Source organism: Leucopleurus acutus, assembly GCF_964270905.1.
Source record: "Leucopleurus acutus genome assembly, contig: HAP1_SCAFFOLD_724, whole genome shotgun sequence".
In the NCBI taxonomy this organism is placed as follows: Eukaryota; Metazoa; Chordata; class Mammalia; order Artiodactyla; family Delphinidae; genus Leucopleurus; species Leucopleurus acutus.
Window position 1 is genome coordinate 4,290 of NW_028138682.1, and position 27,551 is coordinate 31,840.

At 42.9% G+C, this 27,551-nt stretch overlaps 1 protein-coding gene across 1 annotated transcript in view; it reads right to left on the minus strand.

The window, feature by feature from the left end:
- Window positions 1–2,099: 2,099 nt before the first annotated feature.
- The window catches only part of LOC309979011 (metabotropic glutamate receptor 7-like), a gene marked incomplete at both ends in the record, with an annotated part of 33,643 nt that continues 8,191 nt past the window's right edge, over window positions 2,100–27,551 (minus strand). The window contains 3 exons of the mRNA XM_082865829.1: window positions 2,100–2,142; window positions 9,229–9,319; window positions 20,722–21,422. Coding sequence (XP_082721955.1) covers window positions 2,100–2,142; window positions 9,229–9,319; window positions 20,722–21,422 — 835 coding nt within the window. The remainder of the gene's footprint in view (window positions 2,143–9,228; window positions 9,320–20,721; window positions 21,423–27,551) is intronic.

A 27,551-nucleotide genomic window follows, 5' to 3' on the forward strand; every position in this document is an offset into this window, starting at 1 on the left:
AAGCAACAAGAGGCAGTTTGTACTCTTTTGATAACGGCAGAAGCCCCATGTGTCAACTCATGCTAAAAAAGGTATATATACACACACATATATATGTTTGTGTGTATTATATGTATATGTGACACACACACATAATTAATCCACAGTCTTAGGCTAATCACTCATTGTGGCAGAAACAACAAGCTGTTGACTACACTTTAATTAGCTCCTCCAGCCTGTAGAGGCATCACTAGGACCAAGATAGGAACAACATTCTCCATCTCTGCTTGCATCTGGGTATGGTTCTATCCCAAAGAACGTGACCAGAGGTGACCTGAAGAGTTTACGTCTGAAGGATAACGAGTTGATAATTGTAGCTTGCAGCTTCCTCTCTCCTTTCCTTTTTAGGACAAACGTAGAGCCACTTGATGAAGGTGGTGGGTCCCTGAATAACTGAGCAGAAAACTGACCCTCAGACCACCAAAGTCCATACTACACTCCTGAGTGAGTGAGAAACGAACTGTCCATGTGTTGCTCCACTGAGGTTTAAGGTTTATTATTTAGTGTTTAACTAACGCATTTTTTCTTTAAACCTCAGTTGCCTTCTCTGTAAAATAAAGTCTTTGAAAAGGATCCACTGGAAGTTTTTTCCATGGCTTATGTTTTTATCTTAGTTTTTAATTCTCAGAAACATTGCGCGCATTTTACCTTCTAAGTTAGTAAGTCTACTTTTTTTCCCACAAAGACGGGTTCTTCAAGTTATGGAGAAGTCATAGCAGACTGTTGCTTCAGTTTAAGATACGCATTCACATATGAGATGAGAAGGGTGAGGACCCAGAGAAACGCCTTTGACAGAGGGGAGTGAGAGCATACTGAAGAATGTTTAGTAATAAAGAATTCAGATGGGAGAAACGGATGGGTTACATCTAACAGATTTGCTCAAAGGAATTCTGGAAAGGCAAATATGTGAAAATGTATAGCAAAGACATGAAATGCCTTTTGGTCCCTAAATGGATTTCATTTCAAAGACGTGCATATTGCAAATACATGTACCATAACGCTTCTCTGTCCACTTCTAGAATTTTCTAAAGCCTGACAGAACATCTGCAGAGAGAGGATGTCATTCCAAGATAATCGACTGCGAGTTACTAAATTAAGATAAAAATGTCCTTAACCTTGAACAGTTTTTAAAGAGATTTTAGAAGAAAGGAGCCCTCCAGGGGGTTGTATAACTATATAATTGTACCCTTTCTAAAAGGCTATTTACAGATACATAATGTTTCCCCTCCATTCTTTAAAGTAAAATATAGGATAAAAAAAAAATAGTTTGGGGATAATATTTGTTTGGGACAGCAGGCACTGCTAATCAGTACCACTCTCTCCTTATTCCTTACTATCAGAGCCCTGGTTTAGGAGACCCCATTATCCTTAAGGCTAAGGTGGCCAGTTTAAAATCCGAGCTGATGAGATCTAAGTGCAAGTCTGCTGACCATCTGTGGTAAAAAATTTGCTCTCTGAGTTAGACACTGCCTTTTTTTTCTTACTTAATTTCTTTTTTTTTTTCCTTTTCTTTCTTCCTGCCCAAATTGTTGGAACACTATTGGAGATTCTGGGGTCACTTTGAAGCTATGTGGACGTGCTAGAGATGTGGAAGCTGGAAGAGCGAAGCAACCCAGTCCCCTGGTGATGCCCTTCAGCAGCTGGACTAACGCTAGAGGGACTATCTCCAAACTTCCTGCTACCCGTGGAAAGTAAGGTAAATCACTCATTCACTTTCTGTTACCTACTAACTGATCCAGAACTCTAACCTCAGGGTTCTAGAACCCTTCTCAGTATCCCATAGTCATACTCATGTTCCGGACTCCTGATCATCAGACTTGCTTATAGCAGATGTATGGGGAGGGTGGGCTCTTCTGGAAGCCCTCATACTTCCTCCCCTACCCCCACCACACACAAATAATGATCTTTATGTCCACTCATCCTTCTGTCTACACTCAGAGGCCAGGGCCCCCAGGAAGGCTTCACCAACAACCCTTTACTCCTCTCTACATGCAGAAAGGGTAGAGGTGTGGGCTCTGGAATCAGACTTCCTAGACCTGAATTCTTAATCTGTTACTTACCAGTTTAGGACATGGGCAAAGTAGTTACCTTCTCTGGACACCCCTGTAAAAGAGGAACACTAAGCAGCACCCATGTACCTTACTGAAAGGATTAAATGAGCAAATGCAGGTAAAGTTCTTGTAATTTTTTCTCGGGTCAATCAATTCTAGCTGCTATTGTTACCTTTGACTAATTTAGGGCAGAGTCCCTTTGCCCTCCTTTGGTTCTCTGGGCCCGTCTCATTCACAACACACACAACCGCATACTGCAGAGTTTTGAAAGGTGGTTCTCAAAATGTGGTCCCTGGGCCAGCAATATCAGCCACACCTGGGAACTGGTTAGAACTCTGGCACTGGAGCCCAGCAATCTGTGTTTTAACAATATTCTCAGGCAAATCTGATGCACACTAAAGGTTGACGACAACTGAGAACATCTGTCTCAGACTCTCCTGGAGGCATTCACCAAAAATAGTGTTACAGGACCTTACACCTGACCAGCTGGAGAAGGGGTCTAGTAATTGCCCTGGTTATCATGCTTGTCATGATTTTTCAGCACATAAATGTTTGAGAATCACTGCCATTTTGAATGTGTGTTTCACTTGTCTGTTTTTCCAGTGGACTTTACTTCCTTACAAGGAAGGTTTGTGAAGATTTGTTGCTGTTGTTTGCATTATTAGTTTTATTATGCTAATTCTAGAATCTCTGGTGCATAGTGCAATCTCAGGCAGGAAGTAGTGGCTCATTAAAACAGGTATCCCAAAAGTCTTAGTAGAACTTCAAGATTAATTCCTTCAGGAAGAGGTAAAATTGTCATTAGATGCAGATGATATGATAGTATATATAGAAAACCCTAAAGACTCTACATGAAAACTACTACAACTGATAAACGAATTCAGCAAGGTAGCAGAATACAAGATTAACATACAGAAATTGGTTGCATTTCTTTATACCAACAATGAAATATCGGAAAGGGAATGTAAAAAAACAATGCCTTTTAAAATCACAACCCCAAAAATAAAATACTTAGGAATAAACCTCACCAAGAAGGCAAAAGACTTATACGCTGAGAACTGTAAGACATTAATAAAGGAAAGTGAAGATGATTCAAAGAAATGGAAAGACATCTCATGTTCTTGGGTTGGAGGAATTAATATTGTTAAAATGCTCATACTACCCAAAGCAATCTACAGATTTAATGCGATCCCTATCAAATTATCCATGACATTTTTCACGCAATTAGAACAAATAATCCTAAAATTCATACAGAACCATAAAAGACCCAGAATTGCCAAAGCAATCCTGAAGAAAAAGAACAACGTTGGAGGCATAGCCACCCCAGACTCAGACAGTACTCCAAAGTCACATAATCAAAACAGCATGGTATTGGCACAAAAACAGACATATGGATCAATGGAACAGAATACAGAGCCCAGAAATAAACCCACACACCTCAGTTAATCTTTGACAATTAATCTTTGACAAAGGAGGCAAGAATATATAATGGGAAAGAGACAGGCTCTTCCGCAAGTGGTGTTGGTAAAGTTGGACAGCCTTATATAAACCAGTGAAGTTAGAACACATCCTTTCACCATACACAAAAATAAACTCAAAATGTCTTAAAGACTTAAACATAAGACATGACACCATAAAACGTCTAGAAGAGAACAGAGGCAAAATATTCTCTGACATAAATCATACCAATGTTTTCTTAGGTCAGTCTCTCAAGACAATAGAAATAAAAATGAAAATAAACAAAGGGGACCGAATCAAACTTACAAGCTTTTGCACAGCAAAAGAAACCATAAACAAAATGAAAAGACAACCTACAGAATGGGAGAAAATATTTGCAAATGATGCGACCAGCAAGGGCTTAATTTCCAAAATATACAAACAGCTCATACAACTTGATGACAATAAAAGCAAACAACCCAATCAAAAAAAATAGGCAGAAGACTTAAAGAGACATTTCTCCAAAGAAGAAATACAGATGGCCAATAGGCACATGAAAAGATGCTCAACACTGCCAATTATTAAAGAAATGTAAATCAAAACTACCATGAGGTACCACCTCACACCAGTCAGAATGGCCATCATTAAAAAGTCTACAAATAACATATGCTGGAGAGGGTGTGGAGAAAAGGGAACCCTCCTACAACACTGTTGGTGGGAATGTAAGTTGGTGCAGCCACTGTGGAAAACAGTATGGAGGTTCCTCAGAAAACTAAAAACAGACCTACCATATGATCCAGCAATCCCACTCCTGGGCGTATATCCAGACCAAACTATAATTCAAAAAGACACATTCACCCTGATCTTCACAGCAGCAATATTCACAATAGCCAAGACATGGAAACAACCTAAATGTCCATCAACAGATGAATGGATAAAGACGAGGTGGTACATATATACAATGAAATACTACTCAGCCATAAAAAAGAATGAAATAATGCCATTTGCAGCAGCAACATGGATGCAACTAGAGATTATCATACTAAGCAAAGTAAGTCAGAAAGAGAAAGACAAATACCATGATACCACTTATATGTGGAATCTAAAATATGACACAAATGAACCTATCTATGAAACAGAAACAGAATCAGAGACATAGAGAATAGACTGGTGGCTGCCAAGGGGGAAGCAGGTGGGAGAGGGATGAACTGGGAGTTTGGGATTAGCAGATGCAAACTGATATATATAGATTGGCTAAACAACAAGGTCCTACTATATAGCACAGGGAACTACATTCAATATCCTGTGATAAACCATAATGGAAAAGAATATGAAAAAGAATGTATATACATATGTATAACAGAGTCACTTTGCTGTACAGCAGTAATTAACACAACGCTGTAAACCAAGTATACTTCAATAAAAAATAAGTTAATTAAATTTTTAAAAAGATTACTTCCTTCAGAAGAACAAGTACTACACATTCACAAAAAAAGTACCCTTTGAAAGTTTAAATTTTTGAATTTCTTTGCCACTTCCTTAGTTTTGATCATCTTGGACAATATATTTTTAATATTGACTTTTAAAAAGAATTGTGTTTCAGTGTTTGCTATCCCTTAGAGAGACAGAAACAGATAAGTACAACTAAATACTTATTTTTCAAAAGTCTCAAAAGTATAAGGGAAATGAAAGTAATTATATCTTCAAATGATTTTGGGGTATGTTTCTAATTTCATACTTCTGATGCGATTAAAGATTAAAACTGTATTAAGACATTTGAGACATGCCGCATTGGTATTAAATGAATTTAATTTTGTGTAAAGTGGTAGAAATATTTTCTTCAGCAAACATACCTGCAGATATAAAATCACAACCATAAATCTACAAAAAAGCAAGCTATTGAATGAAATCTGATTGGTTATTTCCCTGCAGTATGGATCTGCTAATAATTTAATTTACTACTTGCTAACAGAAGCCAAAATTTAAATATACATATATATATGTGTGTGTGTATATATATATCTTCAATTTTAAATCATTCATATATATGAACAAGGATACATACACATATATAACAATTGTTCATATATATATATATATATATATATATATATATATATATATATATACAATTTAAATTAAAGAAAGTACATCCGGTGGCCTATTTTTTCCCCCCGATTTCTAAAGAACACCATATTCTATTCTAGGCAGTGGAATGTCAATCCACCTTAAGGGTTGTTCAATGAGCATATCTGAGAAACCACTGGTTTAGCCAATGATGTACTTATTGAGGGAGGCCCTAGTGCCACTGTCAAGAGCTTATCCACAGGAGAGATAAGAAGGTACTTGTTTGGTTTGTGAAAAGAAGGAGTAGTGAGGAATGGCAGGTAGCTGCAGGTTGATGACACGTGATGTCCATATATATGTAGAACCAACACACCCATAATTGCACCCATTTTCCATACCCAAATCCAAAACCTTTATATCATTAATCCCAGGCAAAAATGGTAAGATTCATGTGTGTTACTATCCCACGGCTTCAAGATGCCTATAAACTCATGAGTATGTCTTAGTTTTATCAGTGGAGGACAAACCAGGCTTCTATCACCAAGCCCCATTCCATAACAGGCAAACCAGTCCAAGACTTCTCTGAGTGTTGCAGGAGAGTCTATGGAAGGGGCGCTCACTCCACTGTGATGCCTAAAATGCCTTTGCACAGAGCAAACATTCAATACATGCTGAGTGAATGAATGAGTGAGCTGGTGTCATAAAACAGGCTTATTTCAGGGAAATTCCATTCAACAGGCTGGCATTCCTTCCTACCCATCTTAACTGTTAAGCTTGCCATCAGACAAAAATTTAATTATAAAACGTTAGAGCTGAGGAAATTTTAGAAACTATCTACTCTCCAGAGGTATACAACTTTAATTTAGTGGTAAAAATCACTAGGAGTGATTTAGGAGTCTATCAGACCTGAGTCCAAATTCCACATCTACCATATTTTCGTGAGCAAATAACTACTTCTGAGGCTCTGTTCCATGTATGCATTATGGGATATCATAATAATACATACATTAATTGTATGACTATCAGGGGATGAAATGACACAATCCATTTGCCATGGTCGGCTAAGTAATTTGCACCAAGTAAGCACTCAAGACATTAGCCAATATTAATAGCGGAGAGATGAAAACAAAACTCTGGGACTGATGCCTACCCTAGTGGCCCCAGTGGTCATAATGACTTTCTTCCATTCAGCCTGCTCTCTTCTCACTACGACTAAGGAAGAGAAGATGAACACATTAGGAATAACAATTTGAAAATGGTTTTATACTCCCTGAATGAATGGAATTAAAATAAAATGATTCATGAGTTCTGCAGAAATATGATGAGACTTTAGATCTTTATGTTAGTTCTCTACAAAACCAATTTATGGCCCTACGATGTACCTTCCCACCCAGCCCCATCCTTACCAGGATCAAATATCATTGTAAATGGAAAAGTCAACAACACATAATCAACAAGCTAAGTTACAAGCCAGTGAAGTCTCGGAGGTTTGATAGAGAAAATTCAGATTTATCATTATATGTAAAAATAAGATGATATGAAGAACTCAATCTAAAAAGTATTACCTGGAGATCTATAATCTCTACAATAGTGCTATAAAAAGTAAAGAGCTAGAAATCTATTTAGATGGTTTTCCTTATAAGAAAGCACTTTCTGTATAACTTTTAATGTACTATTGATGAGAACAATTCAACAAAATTCAAATAAATACCTGCAGATGTCCTACAAGAAGAAAAGAACGGAGTTAGATGTGACAGGGGATAACTGGACTTCAGGATGAGTAAGACCCTATACTTGACCTCAATAAATTAACGTGAAATACAGTGGATGAGTCATGCACAGAATGTCAGAATTCTAAAAGGCCAAGCTAAGTACCAAAAGGAACATGTGGGGACTCTTAAGAAGGAAATAAAATATTGGTTAGTTGATTCCGAAAAGGCAGAAGGGAGTAGGTTCCCTTTGGCTGCTCTTTGAAGAGATCACTTCCTTTCCCCCCTAGTCCTGAGGCTAGGGTGGCATGGGCAATAGAGGAATGTGGGGACTGAGAATCATTTCTACTCTCACCAGAGTGGCTGGAAGCAGATTTTCTTACCAGGATGTAGTAGTATGCTAATATTTAAGGGTTCTTGAGGTCAGAGAGAAGGGTTTGAATACTCCGGCTCCATCTCTTGCTGTGGGTCAAGTTTCTTACCTTTCCAACACCTTGGCGTCTTTATCTGAAAATTGGGGATGATGATAATGTCTCCCACCTGAGTGTGAGAACTATATGCTATAGTGCATACGCAGGGCTAAATTTGGTGCCTGGCAAACAGAAAGTGCTCAGTACGGCAGGCCAGTGTAGTGACAATAAGGCAAAGATGATGGGGGTAGTGCCGGTGTTGCTTCTGCCCCCAGAACAGGCTCTGACTGGGAGAGAGTTAAAGCACCTTTGGGTTCATGGGGGTTTATATATAAGCAACGGTTGATCAATGTGAGCTGGTTGTCCAAATGATTATGTGCAATCTAAGGAAAAAATGGGCCTCGGATCTGCTCAGCTACTTAATAATATTAGCAGCGGTAGTAGCCAAAGAAGCTAAATTTTATTAAGTGTTTATATGCCAAACAACGAGCTGAACGTTTTAAAAGGATTTACTCACTTATTACAACGAGGCTATACGCTAGGTCCTGATAATGTTATTCGTCTCTTTCAGATGTTGACTGAGCCTCAGACGGGTTACAAAAGCACCTAAGATCCCGTTGTCAGTACATGACGGAAATGAGTTCAAATCCAGCCTGTCTGACTTGTTCTTAATCACTAAGGTATGAAATTAAGCATGTTGCCCTTTGCCTGATTCTCCTTCTGAGGGCTCAATATTTCACTTAGCTCTCTGAGTGCAGAAGAGAGAAAATTCTCTCTCCTTGACCCAACTTGGCATCAATATCCAACTCCCCTTCTCAAAATGGGTTGCTTCAATGAGCAGCAATGAATGCCGGGTCGTGGACCAGTCACCTTGATGACTAAGAGTCAGACACTAGGGAAAGAAAATGCTCTGTGACAAACCTACCCTTGTACAGAAACAAGACAGAAATGGGGGGACAGGGCAGAAGACAATGGAATAAGGCATAGGAAAAATAGCACCTGGCATCGTGATAGTAATAATAATAATAGTAGTAGTAGTAGTAATAGTAATAATAATAGACTTCACTATGCTCTAGGCATTGTATTAAGTGCTTGGTGTAAGTGACTTCATTTTAACATTGAAAACAAGTCTATGGGGATGAAATATTATTAACATCATTTTATAGGCAGGAGTATTGAGGTTCAGGTAATCAGGTAAATTGCCCAAGCTCATATGGTTAGCAAGTGGAAAGCAGAGATTTGAACCAGCACCTACACTCCTAACCATTATGCTATAACCATTATGCTGAAGACATAAGAATTCCAATGGTCTTTCCCCATAACCCACTCCTGCACTCCAGACTTAAATAGTCCAAGATCAAGAGAGAGCAAGCTTGGAGTTGCCACTCTTCAGTGAGTGTCAATCATTTCAAAACAGTGTATTTGCTAACAAGATGCAGGTCCTGTGATAATCTTCTCAACCAGGTATCAAGAAACAGGAAGCAAAGATTCAAGTAACAGTATGTTCCTACTTACGAGGAAGGTGGGACAGCATAGTTGACACTGGGCTTAACTGTTCTGGAAAACGTGGTCCCAGTAGGCATACACGCTGGTACATTTTCCCCACCTACCAAATACAAAAGAAGTATTTCATTTCCATGTTGCTCTTCAAAGTTCCACCTCATTCGTGCCTGTCATTCATCCTCTGGCCTCTTCCTGTCTCCATTTCTGTACAGAAAGGTGCTGAGTCTCTGCTCTCGGATACGAAAAGGGTGTGTTAGGAGAGGGAGCCATGGTACCTCAATGTCTTTTTTTTTTTTTCATCTTAATTCTATTATGCCAACTCCACTGAACTTAATTAGAGTGAATACAGAATTACACAATTACCCTCTGTTCTATTCTTCAGATGTTATATTTTGATAACATTTACGACATGCTGCTCTCCCCTTGAACACCAGATGAACACTAGAAATGGATGTGTGTTGACATAAAATCTGTTATAATTACAATTAAAGTATAGCTTACATAATGATGGTGTTAACATAAAATTATAGATGTGTAGAGACAACGTGGTCATGCATTTTTTAGTATAAGTACATGCTTAGACCAATATCTGTTAGCGGAATGAAGATGGAAGAGAATTTTGGTTAAGCCACAAAGGCTGTTTAAGGACTTGCAGATAGCTAAGGGGAACTCAAAGACCAGTAAGATAATATTTCCCCTGCCATGTTTTCGATTGCAAAGTGAAGGGAAGATGTGAAAGTAAGTACCCCTATGGAAATTACAAGACAAGTACATTTTTTTCCTTGAATACCTGGGTAAATGCTTAAATTCTAATGTATATCAGTGATGCAAATTTTCAACTGAGTTTGATAAATCATAAAATAATAATTATACATATATGTATATAAAACTGCATGGAACTAGACAGTTCAGAATTACTTCTAATTAAAGAGGTACCCTATGACAACTAACTTAAACCTTACAAAATATGGTTCCAAGTACCCTATCAGAGTGAAAAGTAGGAGACTGAAAGGTTTATTGTAAATGTTTGTAGTCATGGTGTCTTAACTAAAACTACTGTGTCACAAATACTACTAAAATAATTGTGACATTTTATTCACTTTTACTGCAAACAACAAAACAAACTATAGGTATTTTTTCATTTCAGGTAATTATTTTAGCTAACAGTTATTAAATGTTTTGAGAAGACAGAGTGCTAATTGCATTACTTCATTTTATCTTTAAAATAGCGCTTCCATGTAATTATTCTTAATATCTCCATTGTATTAAAGTGTATCTCTAGTTTAGACCTTTCTTCAGAACTGCAGACTTGTGTATCCAACTGTGTACTCAGCATCTCTACTTGGACGTCACGAAAACATCTCAAATCTTATACCTCCAAAACTGGTCTTTAATCCCCCAAACATGCTCTACCCCAAACTTTTTCCATCTTAGGTGACAGTAACCACACCTTTCCAGTTCCCCAGGCCCTAAATCTCGAATTCACCCTTGACCCCCTCTTCCTTTCCATTCTTGCATTCAATCTACCACGAAATGCTGTCACAACCTTCCCAATGTGCCACTTCTGAGAATTACCAGCCGCTAGCAGCCTGGTGCAGGCCACCAACATAGACCCCGAGGATCCTGTAGTCGCCTCCCGAGATTCTCCCTGACTCCACTCTCTCCCCACATCCTCAAGGCCACAGATAGAGTTGTGCTTTTCAAACAAGAGACAGTTCATGCCACACCTCGGCTAAAATCCTGCCCCTGGCTGCCTACATTTAGAGTAAAAGACACAGTGCATGTGATGGCCTCCCAGGACTTACCCAATCCATCCCATCACATATCCGACCTCCAGCCCTCCTGCTGTCTCTTCCTCCCCACTGACTAAGTCAGCCAGGGTGGCCTCCTTGATATTCCTCCAAGCTGCCCGGCATATTTCTGCCTTAGAGTTTTGGCAGAAAACTCTGGCAGAGATGGAGGATTCTGGTTATTCTTGCTCCCAGGGAGTGGTCTCCCCATCATACATTCTGACAACTCCCTCACTTCAAGTCTTTGCTCAAATGTCAACTTATAAAATCCACCCTGACTACCCTATTTAAAATCAGAACCTACCTGTACACTCCTCCAGCACTCCCAACCCAAGCCTCTTCAGTGAGCTTCACATCCTTTTCCTTAGCCCGTAGCGTCCATCAACTTGTGACAAAGCATAGAATTTATTTATAACATCCGTTTCCACACGAGAGTGTAAGGAGGGAGAAAGCATGCAAGAAGGAGCAAGCAGGCAAAGGCTCTTGTCTGATTTATTCATTGATACGTCCAAGCATAGAGAACAGGAAGATCTTTGATAAATAGTCCTAAAAAAGATACAGATGAGGAAACTAGTAGTAAAGCTCAGAAAGTTTAAGTAACTTCCTCAAGGTTCTAGAGCTAGAAGAGGGTCACAGTAGAATTCACACTTGGGGATGTCTAACTTCAAATCTCTTAGCCTCTCTGCTATCTTTTTTTTCTTCTTTGCGGTACGCGGGCCTCTCACTGTTGCAGCCTCTCCCGTTGCGGAGCACAGGCTCCGGATGCGCAGGCTCAGCAGCCATGGCTCACAGGCCCAGCCGCTCCGCAGCATGTGGGATCTTCCCGGATCGGGTCACGAACTCTCAACCACTGCGCCACCAGGGAAGCCCCTCTCTGCTATCTTAAGTCCATGCAATTCAGGATTTGTTTTAATCAGGGCCATGGAAATTCTCACTCCACTGAATAGGATCACCAAAGTGTTCTCTGTCTAGATTTATATATATATTTTCCATTTAAACAAAGGAAACAGAAGAGGGCAATTCATCATGGGTTATTGCGGTAGTTTTACAGCAATTTTAGCAATAATGACATTTAAGTAATAGTGATATTTAATGATAGCATAATAATAATAAAATAATAGCTCTTAAATGTATTGAAGACGAATCACATGCTAAACTCGGTGCTAAAATATTTCCATGTATATTTTGTGCAAAATCCTTATGAATATTCTATCAGATGAGCTTTATGTGTAACTCCACCAGGCATACTTCTCTTATTCCGCTTTCAAAGATAAGGAAATTGATGAGAAGTGTGGTAACCATTTAATCAAGATGAGACTGGTAATAAGTTGTGAGTATGAATTTAAATTCAGGTCTAACTCCAGAATTTGATTCTCAATCCATACATGAAAATTCTGATAATTCCTTTGATAAGGGTATGGTCTATGTTCTCTCCTGGAAAACATCCCCCATTATGTCTGCCTGTGCTCATACCTTCAGAACACAGTCAAGTTTGAAACATGATAAAAATGTTTAAATAGTGTGCTTTAATAAATGGAAATATCTTCATCTAAACAATAACACAAAAAGGCAGGCTGAGCCCTTTGAAGTGGCTTCGTTGCTATCTTCCATCCAGAACAAGAGAAGGAATCAACAGCTGCAGAGTAAAGAAAGCATGAAACCCAGAGATGGAGGATTCTGTAAATGACCAATTACAAGACTATTAAGCCACACTTTCATAGCAAGAGGCAAAATATTCCATTAAACTGAAAATTCTTCTACCCCTCACTCCAAGGCCCACACAAACATTAATGTTGCATTTATTAGGATGTATTTCCTGTGCTCTATCAACTTGACTTTCAGCAACTGTATTAATACAGTCCTTTCGCTTTGCACATATATCTGAATGATGGATTCCATTACTGGAGTTTTGTAGAAAGAGTGGAGTGAATGAAGTAAAGTTTGGGAAGAGCCATCATAATCCATAATGATGGGCACTGAATCAGGACAAGAAGAAACCTCTCTTCTCATTTATTTGAATGAAAATTCTACTATATATTTATTGCCTCTGTACAGGGCCATCTGTTGAATAGTGGAAAACAAGCATCTTTCATTTGGAGGTAGGATTTGTGTGCTCAAGTTTCTATGGGCCTGCAGAATTAATCTTGTTTGAGAAATGAAATAAAATGTAATTTCTTACTGTAAGTAGATGTGGTTAAGCAACTGGCAACTTTGATGTCTTTAAATCACTGCAGTTTCAGGGTAGGCAAATCTATAATTATTTCAAGCACTTCTTTATTGGCGCAACAATTGAGCAGTGTACATAGTGGTCAACAACCTGGGCATTGTCAGACGACTCCAAGTTTGAATCTAGACTTTGCCACTCACCAGCTATGTGACTTTCAGCTATGAGAATCACTTTCTTCAGCTTTACAGTGTGGATTATTATATGCCCTTTGCAGAACTACTGTAAGAACTAAATGTATATGGGCACAGTGGCTCACAGTAAGGGCTCAAATTAGTACTGTGGTCACTACTAGTAGCATTGAAAAGAAATTAGAACTTCTATTCTCATAAAGTGGGATATGTGTCCCTTTTCATTGTAATTTCATATCATTTTACTTTTGACCTTATAATTTAATAGCTCGATCCAACAAACATTTAGCAGTAAATATAACTGAAAGAAGATTACCTGTCAAACATGAAATACTGTAGCATCAAGTGTGCTGGCACAATACTCTTCTCAGATAATTAACCTGTAAAAATATGTTATTGTCTGCTTTTTAATTAAGCACATTGAACATATATATTTACTGTGCCAATTGGCGAAAGGTCCATTAATTAATCAGTCTAACTATATGCTGCATAAACGTCTTCTAAACATAATCGTATATGTATTTTATTTGTTGGGAAAATGTGTTTGAGATTGTTCTTTTCTGCCTATTTAAAGTAAAAGAGGGTGAGAAGTAGAGTTAGGCTTAATGTACTTTGTACTCCATTATGCCATGAAAATGCTTCTGTGCCCTGGAGACAACAACAAAAGATTTGCTTTAATGACAAGAATCAAGTATGTTCTAAAGCTTCCAGGAAGGAGGCATATAGGTTGCAGTTTATATCAGAAGTCTTTGCTCTCTCTCTCAACTGCGTCTAGATGGGAAAGATGTGGTCACAAATGCTTCAAGGTGACATAGTAAATGTTGGAAAAGAGGGGGGTAGGAGGCAGAGTTTTGAATATCTCAAACCTGAGCTAGAAGGATTTTATTTAAAGAAAATAGCGGATATTATTTTTCACTTAAGGAATGCCACTCAGCAAACCTGACATTAATGTAGGAAATTAGCTCTTTTAGCTACGATGCTTTCAAATGCACATGGCTGAAAACAAATTCAAAATAGTCAAAGGAAATTTAAAAACAAAAACCAAACAACGACAACAACCTCAACAAACAAGTACTAGAAATTCAGGGATGCAGCCATATTCAGATACAGTTGGATCTGGAAGTTCGTTCCAGAGTATCAGCAGGGTTCCAGCTCTCTCTCCATCGCTCAGCCCTGCTTACCTCTGCAAGACTTTATTTTACAGAAAGTCTCTTCTTGTGCTGGATGGTAACTGGGAGTCCCAGAGTCATATCTCCCCAGCTTAGAAATTCCAGAGAGAAAAGACAATTCTTCCATGTTTCTCTGAGAGAAAAGTCCTGGGGAGGAGTCTGATAGACTTAGCCGAGGTCAGATGCCTACCCATGAGCCAATCACCTGCTTTACTGGAGTTCAGTCCCTGGGCGACTCATCCCCGGGGCCCGTGAGGAGGCAGGATGGCATTATCTGGCAGGTCTCCAAGAAAAGCCTGCTGTTTTTGTAAGATGAAAGGGGAGAGGACATGGATAATGAAACCTGTATCTGCTTCTGTAAAATCCACAGAATCTTACTCCCTGCCCTGTGTCGATGACCATGCAGTAAGCTGACCCAGGAGGTCATTTTTCCCACAACAGTCTTTATATATATGACTAAGGAACACACTGGTAAAAGAATATGGGAGAAAGTCTGAGTATGACAAGTCAGCTAGACTGATATTAACTAAAAAAGCTGTGTGAAAATATCCTTAAAAAGTTGCCCCCAACTCACTCAAAGTCCAAAGTTGGAGCTGGAAATACAATGTCATGGAGTTTGGATAAGAACAGGTTTTCTCCAAGCTGAACTATGACACAGAGATTAGAGGCTTCTAGAAACTATACTTTTTCAAAGAAAAAGCATCACATGAGAAAAATGAGGCCTAGAAAAATTAAATGACTTAAGGTAACATAGCTAATTAATGGCAGGACTGAGACTAGAGTATACTTTGTGTAATTGGCTATGGTCTTTTTTGTTTGCTTTTGTTATCACTTCAAAACGAGACAAACTTAAAGAAAGGAAACACAACCAAGGCTCAGTGGTTGGAAAAGAGATGGATGTGAACGCCCACTTGTTTCTTACGTATAAAGTTACCCCTCGCAGTGTTTTGGAGGAGAAAACGCTGGCTCTTCCCAACGTTGGTTACATACACAAAGATTCCAAAGACAAGACAAGTGCTTTGCAAACAAAGTAACTAGAACCAGCTCAGGCTTCCCCGCGCCGGGTCCTACGTTCCACGGTCAGAACCACCAACTGTATCCCCCCCGGGTAACAAAGTGATTCAGAAAAGCTAGCGTCTTCAGAGAAGGGAGAAAACTTAGCCGGGAAGAGAGTCAGGAGAAAACTTGCTCAGCTTCTTGCTGGGGTCTGAAACGATCCCAACAGAGTCCTTAAACCCCTCAGGTTTCCCCAATCAAGCACCCTCGCCTCCAACCTGGGCCACCCCAGATCTGACTATCAGAGGAAAGAAGTCTGCGGACGCACGGAGAGCTGACCACCCCACGAGAAGGACCTACGCGCGGCCGCACCCACTCACCCGCCGCTCCCCGGGAGACTGGAGACCAGCGCGGGGTCCAGGTCCTGGGCGTGGCAGACTCGTCCCTCTCCGGGCCCAGCTCCAGCTCACCTCGGCGCGGCCCGCCTGGGCGCCGCCATCTTGACCGGAAAGGGGGCCTCGCGCCGGAGGCCCCTGAGCGGGCGCCCTGAGCGGAGCCGGAGCGCCGGGGAACCCCAGGTCGGCGCCCTACGTCCCCCGCGCGCTCGCGCCCCGTCCACGAGCGACGAGAGTCCCGCACGCAGCGCCCTACCCAGGCTTCCGCGGAACCGACGCCCCGCGCAGCCCGCACCACGGCTCAGGCGGCGCCGAGGGCGGCCCGGGCGGAAGAGCGGGCGCGGGGCACGCGCTCGGTAACCTGGCAACGCGGAGCAACCCGGCGTCTCCGGCGAACCCCAGCCCTCCACCACGAGGAAGCACGGACCGCCGCACCCGCCGCCCAGCCCGCGCCGCCCCTCGGTCGTTCCGCCCGCCGCTGCCCGCTGGCTATGGTCTTTTAAATCCATGATACAACGTCTGTATGTAACAAATCTGTTAAACCCTAAATGTTTATGATATTCAAGTAATCCATTATCTGAATTATTCTTGAAGATAAAACATCCAAAGACTTCTTAATTGTATGGGTATACATACATAAAATACACGTGGAGGTAACTTCAAATATAGTATGTGCCTGTCTCTAATTCCTTCCCTCTCCGCTCTTGTAAAAAAATGCCCCTTTAAAAATTGCCCACTCACCATCTGTTAGGTAAATTTGCTGAAACACAGTAAATGTGGAGACAGAAATTGTTATAGAGACTATTCCAAATGGCACCGACACCTGTATTTATGAAATTTTTAAAAGGGTAAGTTAGAGTTGATTTAAAAAAAAAAAAAATCCCACTATAGTAACACCACATCATCCTAGGTGCCCAGTTCTATCCAATTACATAAGATGGAGAAAGAGAGAGAGAGAGAGAGAGAGAGAAACAGAGAGAGAGAGGAGAAAGAGAAAGAAGAAAGGAAGAAAACCAAGTACTTATGTATAAAATGTTGCTCCCAAAGTTTGAGATTATACTCAAGCATCAATGAACAGAAGGAAAACACTTACAAATTTACAAATGTATTTCATTTATGGTATGAGGGACACAGGTTTAGATTTGCAACACGCTCCCACAAGGGTCAAATTGACCACTTTTTTCTATCTAGTTGCTCTTGAGAGAACAAAACAATTGAAACAGATGCCATTCAATTCCAAGTCTATAGCTTAGACCATGTCACTGCACATGAAATATTGTTCATTCAGAGTCAGCACATAGCAAGAGTAATTTATACTCTCAGAGTGTTTGCTCTCAAGTCAATAGCAGAGAAGCCTTGACTAAAAACGTTCCCATTAATTGCCATTGTAATATATCTTACTTATAGCCCATGAAACAGTGGTCAGGGGAGATTTATTCTTTGGACACCATATTATATAATCTCTCCACTTTAAGCCATCCCCCACTCGGCGATTATTTTTTAAATATGTTACTCGTAGTCAATATTAATTTACATTTAATCTTTATTAGCATTAGGAGAGTATTATTTTGTACAGGCTCAGAAACAAATCTCCCGAAATTCCTCCCTGATGCTCCCTTCAGGCTGAAAATGCATTGCAGGGTGGCTGCAGTGACTTACTTCTAGTTGGCAGAGCCCTGGCCACACACTAATTTCATTAGCCTCAAACTCCTGGATTTGAAAGATCCACTGAATATGATTCCTGTCCTCTGACATGTCACTTACTAACCAATTCAGTGTGCATACAGAGGAGAGAAAGGACTTGCTCAGCTCTGGCCCACCGGCAGGCAGGTGAGAATTCCCAGTCAGAGACACTGTTTACATCTGAGTGGTCATTCTTGCCCGGGTCCTCATTTTCAGGAAGGAACTTCAATCCAGGCTTTGCTGGCAGCTGCAGCATTTGTTACATCCATTACTAGCTCCTTGTTCCTTCTTGCCCCCCAGTGCTTAGCATCCCCCATTTCAGTCACTAAGTCTTCCTTCCCCCAGCCTAGAAGCTTACCTCACCATAAATTTTTATCTCAAATGATAGGTTTGGCACATTCCCCACAGCAACCCACAGGGACTGGGGAAAAGAAAACTCAGATCTCTGGAGAGCTAAGAATTCAACCATTTAGAGGAGTTTCTTTTATACAGGACGGTCTTCATTGAGCTGAACCCTGCAATCCCAGAGAAGATTCACCTACCCGTTCTTTTCTTCTTTCCCTAAAGTGACTGTGTCTTTGAACAATGGGTCTGTGTTCCACTATTCTCTCTATTCATTTTGCAGGTTTACAGAGGCTGGGAAACTGGGGACTGGACTTATATGCCAGGGGCTTCTAAGATCACACGCAAAAATAAGGCTATGGGAAGAGATTGTTGGAATCTATCTCTGTATATTTGAACATGGGCAGTGGTTAACCAGGATGCTCACACCAAGCTTATATCCAGCTTGCAGCACAAGCTACAAGTTGGTGCATCCCTCCTACTACCAGCCTCTTCTCAATAAATGCAGGTGAAAACTGGGGGCTCTTTTCCCTCAGCTGTTCAATCCAACATGAATAGCTGCAATTTGCAAATTAGAGGAAAATGACAGTGTTTTCTCTGAATGGTTTTGGTCCCAACCCACACTGCTAATGTTGGCATTCAGTTCCTTTCCTTCCCAGCCCAGGGAACGGGGGAACTAAGCATAAGGCAAGCGTTCTCTTTTCTTGCAAGTGCCTCAGATCCACACACCAGAGAAGGAATCAGCTCCCCCTGGAATCTTTTTCAGCAAACACAATCCTTCAGCCTAGTCGGCAAGCTCTCTCTTGACTTTAAGATTTCACTCTTTTTTCGACAGGCAGGCCCATCTGCAGTACTGCCCAAGCTCCAAGTGAAGGCACCAAAATAATTTTAAAAATGTCAAACAGCAAATGTGCCTTCAACCCCCAGAGCTCCAGTAAAACTACTGTGAGTTGCCCCTGTGGTTCTCAGGTGACCTCTGGCCTCATCCTCCCTGCAGCGCTGCCTCCTCAGGTTCTCTAGTTTAAGCTCAGAGGTAAAGGAAGTGCTTCTGGGTTTTGCTTACAACAACCCAGGCTCTTCCTGAAAGCATTACCTCAAAGTGAAGGCTGCCCAGAAGCACTTTTGGCCTTGCAAACATCTAGAGATCTCCATGGTGGCATACTCAAGAGGTGCTAGAGATGCTCAGAGGCTCAGAGGGGCCATACCAGGCTGCAGCTTTAGACAGGCACCCCTCCTTCTGGCACAAACACAAACTTCATACTCCTGGGTGCTGATGTAGTGACAGCTTGAATCACAAGGAGTCCCCTCCAGAAACCCAACATGCTTCAGGAAAGACACTTGAGAGGGAGCCAACTTTTTAGCTACGGGGAGCATAAGGGTCAGCCAGAACATCTGGAGAAGGGACTAACTGAGCTTGGGTCCTACCAGGCAGGGAGAGAGCTGTGCATTAGGAAAGGATCACTTCAAGACAGAGATGAACAAAAAACTTGGATATAGGGGTAGAGAAGGAAAAGAGAGGCAGAAATTGAAAGGGAGAACATAAAAACAGAGAGACAAAAAAAAAAAACAGCAGGGAGAAAGAGACACAAGGAGACACACAGGAAGAAAGACAGAGAAACAAGAGAATCCATAGTCACGCAGACCCTGAAACTCAATTTCTTCATCCAGAAGCCATCCATCTATACCCAGGGCGGCACAGGAGCCGTGGGGCCGAGGCTGCGGGAGCAGGCGGTGAGAGAGCACTGCAGCACCGCCCACGGCTCAGCTGGCCCGATCCGCCGTCCTCGCATCTTCCGCCGTTGCCCGCCTGCACCCGGAGCTAGAGGACCGCCCGGCCTTGCTCAGCGCACCCTACTGCCTCCCTCCAGGCGCCTTCTTGTCTGGCTCTGAGAATCGTCCTCAAAACCCAGGACTGGGGTTGGGGGCTGCGTTAGGGAGGTCGTGGGAAAGGATGGGCACAGGGTGGGTGCAGAGAAAGCGATTGTGCTTCGCAGTTAGCATGAGCTCACCTCTGGGCTGTGAGCTGGCAGGAGTAGAAAGCTGATCGCCCGGCTCCTGCCAGTGGCCAGATCGCAAAGGCAGTTTAGACGGTGCAAACAACTGCCCAGAGCAAATCACCTGGGGGCACGTCTGCGGGTGGCTTCTCCCCCCTTGAGGACAGTCCCCACGCCTTCCGCCCCATGCCCTCGCAGAGACAGGTTACAGGTCGGGAAATCCAACCCGAGCGAAATGGGCAATTCACGTCCAAATGTAGGTGAAGACCTAGCCTTCGGTTTAAGAACTGCCTCCCTAAGCTCTTCTCGAAAATTTCCAAGGCAGCTGCAGCTTGTCGGGCGGCTTGGGGCAGGGAAGCTGGGGAGTTGAGAAATGCCTAGTTTCTAGGCGTCTTCTCATCTTTCCTATTCCTTGCGCCTAGGTGGCTCTCACAGGAGCCCGGCACTTTTACAAGCCTGCTTTGGAACCATATTTCACTCGAATGCAAACCCATTTAAATCATCGCCTTGTTTTTCGGAGACTGTTTCTTCTAAATGGGGCCATAAATCCAGAATGTCAAGCCGGATGGAGTGGAGCGCGGACAGGGGAGAGATGGAAGGGAAATGAATCAAGCAGGGAAAGTACCTCCTCGGGTGAGGTGGGAGGGATTCGGCAGGATCTCCAGGGTGGAAATGAGCGAAGGCTGACCAGACCCCGCACCCCTAGAGTCCAAGCCAGCCTTCAGGATAAAGAGCGCGGGGAGCTACGGCGCGCTCTGCCCCGGAGGGAGCGCCCCCCTACCTGGAAAAGCCTCAGGATGTTGGCTACCATGATGGAGACCGAACTCCCCGAAGCCCCAATCACTCCAACTACTTTCTCGGGCTTGACGAAAACCGGAGGCTCGCCGTTGGTGCAGCGCACTTCGGAGGTGTCCTTCTGGATGAGCGCCTGGACGAAAGTGAGCGACTGTTCGAGCGCATAAGTGTCCCTGGAACGAGTGTCCAGGATCCGCGCTCCCAGCGTCACGTTGGGCAGCAGGTTGGGATCGCTGTTGATCTGGTCCAGGGCGTAGAGCATCGCTTCCAGCCTGTGGATCCCGTTCTCCCTCTTGATGTCGCCGCAGGGCACTCCGCTGGGACCCTTCGCGTGCACCGGGAAGAGCCCCCCGAGGGTGACGTCCCCCTCGATCCGAATGGAGTGCGGGGCGTACATCTCCTGGCCGCGCGCCGCCGCCGCCAGCGCGCACAGAAGCACCTCCAGCACGCAGCAGGGAAACTTCATCAAAGTCAGGGCGCGGAGCAGCTTCCCCAGCTGGACCGTGCTGCTCCCGCGGCTGCGGCGGTGGCGGCGGCACTGGAGGGGACGGTGGCGGGCCCGCGGGAGTCCTGGCCCCTTGGGGTGAGCTCCTCCGGTGAAGCCCAGGGTCTCCTGCGGGCGAGGAGGGTAGGGGCGCCCGGGGAAGGGCAGCCGGCGAGGGTGGGGGGTCCCGTGGCGCCTGCGAGCTTGGGGCGCCGTGCGCTCTCGGGTTCCCCGGCCAGCGCGCCGCGCTCGAGCTCGCGCTCGGTGGCTTGCAGCTCGAGCTCTCCAACAGCCCAGCACTGGGGAGAGAGCGAGGATGGCTATCGCTTTAAATGCGCATTCGGCTCCCTCTCCTCCTCCGCCCACTCCCTCCCACCCTCGCTCGCTCTCAGGCTCTCCCCACCCTTCCCAGCGCCCACCCTCCCCACGGTTTTGCAACATCACGCAGGGAGGGGCTGCGTGCTGAGGTAAGGGGGGAGGGAATGGGTGGGCGGCTGTGGGGCGGGGGGAGTACCTCCGATTGGGAGTTTCGAGGTCCCCAGGGAATCTGGGGATTGCAGGTCGCAGGCAAAGGCTGAGCTCCTGCTTCGGTCTCACTGTAGAAGCCGCTCGCTCGCCCGCCTGCACCCACACGCACATTCTAGGCACAGGGTGGCATCAGCTCCGGACAGGGCGGTTCTAGCTGGGGCTGACTGCTTCCAACCCTGAGGTCCGGAGCCGGGGCTGTCAGCGCCGGGAGAATGCGAGGTAGTCGAAGGTGATGCCGCCAAGCATGAAGGGTAGTAGGGAGACCCCAGTCTCTACTGCTAATTCGTCTGTGCCAGTTTTTCCTAAGAAAAACACACATACACACAGGAGCCTGATTTATGACCTAAAGAACCTTTAGGCAGAGACTTCTCCGGGGCCAGGCACTGGGCTAGCCTGTAGGGAAAGACGCCAACAAGAAATGCTGGGAATGGAAATGCATCTTTGGTCTTCAGGGGTTACTGTGGCCGGAGCCGGATGAAGTAACCCTGGTCTCCAGTAAATCTGTGGCGGATTCGCTCCTTTTCTTCCTTTCATCGCAAGAGATGGAACAACTGAGAACTCTGCAGAGCGCACTTTCTTCTCTGGCGCTGACAGGTGTAAGGCTCCCTCCTACCCATTTCCAGAGATGCTTTTGGGCTGATGTCAGGTTTCCTCGGGCAGGAAATAGCAAGAAAGAGGTGACAGTAGGAGGAGCAGACAGAAATCTCCCCATCTATCCAGTGATCCAGTGATCCATTCTTTTTTTTTTTTTTTTTTCTGGCTGAAGATTTGGGGGGTTTGGGGAGTGGAATCAGGATGCCAGAGCAGGTAGTAGTGCAGTTAGGAAGCTGTTTTTCAAAGGTGTCCCCTCCTGCAGGTCCAGCCCAAACTTGGCCCAGCAACAAGTGGCCCTAGTTCCTACACAAGGAAGGGCAATGTATCTGCCCTTGGTGCCCACGTGTACTGCTTATGGTGGTCTCTACTCTTGCTGAGCCTTTCCGTTGGAGGGCAGCGAAACTGTCTTATACAGAATTGAGGGCGCAGAGAAAACCAAAACAAGACTATACTTTCTGTTGTAATGTTAGTGTACTAAAGAAAAATGTCCTTGCACATAAACAAAACAACACACACACACACACACACCCCTAAAAAGTCAGAAGTTGGGAAGTTGGTTGTCTCTTCCACCAACCACCTGTATGACCTTGGCACTTCTGTTCCTGTGCCTGAGTTTTACTTTGCCCATCTGTAAAATGATGAAATTGAATTGAATGTTTTACAGGTTAACTTTTAACTTTCAAATCCTCTGTTGAAATAGGCCATGCACCTTTGGCCATGGTGTTGTTTTTAGACCAATATCCTTTGTTGCTTTATGTGTAGGGCACCCGTTTTTTGATACCCAAACAACACTTCAAACATTTCCTGGTACAGAGGATATTTTTTTTCTTGTTGACCACCCATTTATCGTCCTTCTAGGGAGAGTCCAGTCCATCATTTTCTTTTCAGACATGCCCCTCCTCCAGGTTTCAATACTTAAGGTTTGAGGAGGAAAAAAACCTTCTGGCTACAGTGTTCAAGGAAGGGAATAGAGGCTAACAAGAGCTATGCAGGGCTAATCCCTGGAGTTCTGCTGGAGTAACGAGGGTGATGACATAGGGTTACCACTGTCCAATAGACAATCCGTGCCAGAGTTAAAAGAAAAAGGAGCCTCCTTCCTCTAAATGCTTTATGTATATCTTTTGGACAATGTTACACTATTTGATTTTGTAAAAACATACCATTTTACTGCCATCTTCAAGAAAAGTGATGTAAAAGCTATGCGAAGCTACCCCTGTATACAATGTGATCATCCATCACTCATAGATGTGATGCCCTGCTATATAAGTGCACACCTTGTGCAACCTTATGCTGTGATGCGCCCGCCCCTTCCAGCCAGCCCTGGAGCTGCGAGCGTATAAGCCCGCAGCTGTGCCAGAAGCTCCCACATAAACAGGGAAATATTTGAATCCCATAATGAGAGATACCAGAGAGGAGAAAAGGCAGAGAGAAGAAGGGGTGGGGAAGAGAGAAAGGGACCTGGTTAAAACATGTGAACTCCTGGATCCACATGTGCCTGAAAGATTGCCTCTTTTTTTTCAATTATATAGTATTTTATTTCTGTTGTTTGAAGTCAAAATATCCTCTTGTAACTCACCTATTCTGCTATTCAATACATTGGATCAAAAAGGCTGGAACAAGTGAAATAGATATCCTGTTAAGGCAGCATTAGCTAATTTGGAAAGGAGGAAAGAAGCAAAGCAATAGAAAGGCATCCTTGGGAACACAAATACTGTGATCCTAGTATTTAGGCATCAGTACCTCAGGCTATATTTGATAGAGACTGTATCCTTATTTAGTTTTTAATTTAAGGCTATTTAGTAGGCACTTGGTGCCAAAAAATATATTTGAAGAGCTGTGTTACAAGTAATAACACTTGATTTTTTACCTGCCCATGTGAGGATCTATGTTCTCCTCTTCCATTTCCAGGTCACAGCTTGCAACTGCTCAACAAATAGTTCTTGGCTGACTGTTGAATGTTGCCTTGTTCTGTGTTCTCGCTTTGCTCTACTCATTCTCCCCAAACATCTGGCAGCAATCATTATCTTCTTTTTGTTGCAGTCATCTGTGTGCATGTTTTATTTCCCTTGCTAAGCTGGAAGATCCTTGAGGGTAAGGGGCTAGGTATTATTTATCTTTTTACCTCGGACAATGTTCAGAATGGTGTTTTGTACCTAAGAAGCACTCATGTGTTGAATGAATCAGAATTGGTTAGCCATTCCCCACTGTCTTTATCTCACAATAACAGAAACATACAGTGGGCAGAGCAGAAACGACGGCAAATAAATTGTCCTCTTAGTCACAGAATGCAGTTTCTAGAACTTAAAGAATAATTAGTAGATTTTGAAATAATTTTGTTTTACAAAAATTTCATAAGATTGAAATACTCTAACCTTAAAGCTCTCGATCAACTCTAAAGGAGGGCTTTAATTGGCTCTTCCTGAGTCAAGTGTTTATTCCTGGGCCGATAACTGGGGCCATTGTCATAATAGAAAGTGTGATTTGTTACCAGAGAAAGAGGAAAGTGACGCTGGGCTTGCAAGATATTTATATATTCAGCCAGAGTGCATAGGATCTGGAACTTAATTGGTGACGCAGTGTTTGTTTGAGATTATATGAATGACAAATCTTTGTGTAAGGGTGATTAATCTAAAACTTGGCCAGTCATTGTCCTAGTGTCATATTAAATTGCAGGAGAATCTAGTTTTAGGCACAAAGATCATAAATATAAAATGTGTTCCCAGGCTTGGTTCTGTGTAGTCAGTAATCTATACTCACCCAGTCATTAATAAAAATGAAAGTTAAGGACTCAGTCCTAACTTATATGCTTAGCATTGTATTTTGTTAACAATCTCAGTTTTATTTTCTTTGTTCTCCCCTGTCCATCATCTTCTGCAGAAAATAATGTCTCCACTTTCAATTCCCTGTCTATTTAAATCCGATTTGTAATTTATAAAGTTGTCCTCCTTAAGGGCTGCTGCTTCTGCCACAGTAATGTACTCTGGCCATTATTATACTCTTCCATCTTTCATGGAGGTCTCCATCCATAGGTTTTGGTTTCATAGCTTTTTTTTTTTTTTGGCGGTACGCGGGCCTCTCACTGTTGTGGCCTCTCCCGACGCGGAGCACAGGCTCCGGACGCGCAGGCTCAGTGGCCATGGCTCACGGGCCCAGCTGCTCCGCGGCATGTGGCATCTTCCCGGACTGGGGCACGAACCCGTATCCCCTGCATCGGCAGGGGGACTTTCAACCAGTGCGCCACCAGGGAAGCACTATACTTATGATTTTATATTTGCTTATTTACTTTTGTCTCCCCCCTCAGCTCAAGAGAGACTATATTCATCTGTGTTAATCACTGCTGTATTTCCTGAACATGCCTATAAATCATACTGAAGAATGGTGCCTGAAATTTGGTAAGGGATCAATCAATTTTCTTGGCTGGATGAAGAAATGTGTTCATAAATTAATGAACAGATCTTCGGGGCTTCTGACTTGAGGACTAATGGGAAGAGGATGGCAAATGTTTGGGACAGGGTACTGCAAGAAGTAGTATTTAGAGTACTCTGATAGCTATCCTAACAGATAAGATTGTGTTCATTTAAGTAGTTTTAATGAGAGAGCTGGGAACTAGGGACACACAGCATTAAGGTTTTTATAATGCATTCTGTAGAGTTCTTTTTAAGTCTGTACAAATATCATTGAAAATATATGCATACATATACACCTCTGTTACTTTACTTAGTGCTTTACAAGAGCCCCACAAGGAAGGGGTAGTAGCAACTCTCAGCATCCTTCCTTTATGATGAGCTTAATTTATTCAAAGTTACATCATAATTTATTTGTAACTGTGAAACTAGACTTAGTTATTGAATAGACCTTCCCTAGAAACGTATGACATTAATAAAACCAACAAAAATTTGTTCAGTTTCCAATGACAGACACACTACAGACTCAATTATGGGCCATCCAGTTTAATGAAGGGAAGAAGTGATTTAACAAATATAGAGCAAACAGAATATGAAGTTTTATCCTCCGTTAATATTAGTAACGGATAGTGTGGGCTCCAATGCCTTCAAGATAGCTTGAGACCATCATCTCTGTGTCATGGGCAGGGGGATGTTCAGCCAGGATGTCTTTCACTGTCACTGAGAAAAATTTCCATAATATATAATGATACCTACTGAAACTGATATGGGGCATTCGGGTAATAAGGAATCCGTTAGCATATTTTTCCGGAAGCCTTGACTACAAAATGAAGACAGTAGATTTGGACACTTTCAGCCATGAAGAAGTTGTTTGGATATTCATCTTTATGCCTAATGAAATAAGCTTATTTCATCTCTGCAGCTTCCCATATACCATTTTCCCACCTCTGTTTTATGTTTGGAAAGACTTTTAGAAATTGAAAATCAAGTTAAAAAGTGAGTGACAACTTAAATGATATATGGGATATTTTGCTGACTTACAAGAGCATGCAGAATTAAATATGACCCAGTTCAAATGTTTATTTATTTATTTATTTATTTTTTGCGGTATGGGGGCCTCTCACTGCTGTGGCCTCTCCCGTTGCGGAGCACAGGCTCCGGACGCGCAGGCCCCGCGGCCATGGCCCACGGGCCCAGCAGCTCCGCGGCACGCGGGATCCTCCCGGACCGGGGCACGAACCCGCGTCCCCTGCATCGGCAGGCGGACCCCCAACCACCGCGCCACCAGGGAAGCCGTCAAATGTTTATTTTAACGTGTATGTTGAGGTGGAGTTTTCAAGGTGCCAGAAAATGAGAATTCAACTTCCAGTGTGTGTTACCAGCTCTGTTCATTGCACAGAATCATCTTCATAAAACATACTGTTTTCTATGTACCTGGTATATATCTCAATTAGTTTGAAGAATTTCTCAGATACCTCTTAATATGTAATGCTCCAATTCCAATCTTGCCATGTCCTGTACCAGTGACACAGCACACAGGAGTTTTATTTCTCTTTATTTCTCTGGGTTGTTCAGAACCCAATGAAAGAACAATGGAATGGGATCAAAGAGATCAGGGTTCTTGTCCCAGATTTACCATAAAATAATTGTGTCCTCTTGGGAAAATTATAGTCATTCTAGGTCCCTTTTCTTTACTTTGACAGAGCTGCTCTAGATGACCCCAAGTAATATAGCACTCTTTCAGTAGTGGCTTAGATGTTATCGGTATTCTGAAACAAATGAAGACAATGACACACGGAGCTGTGC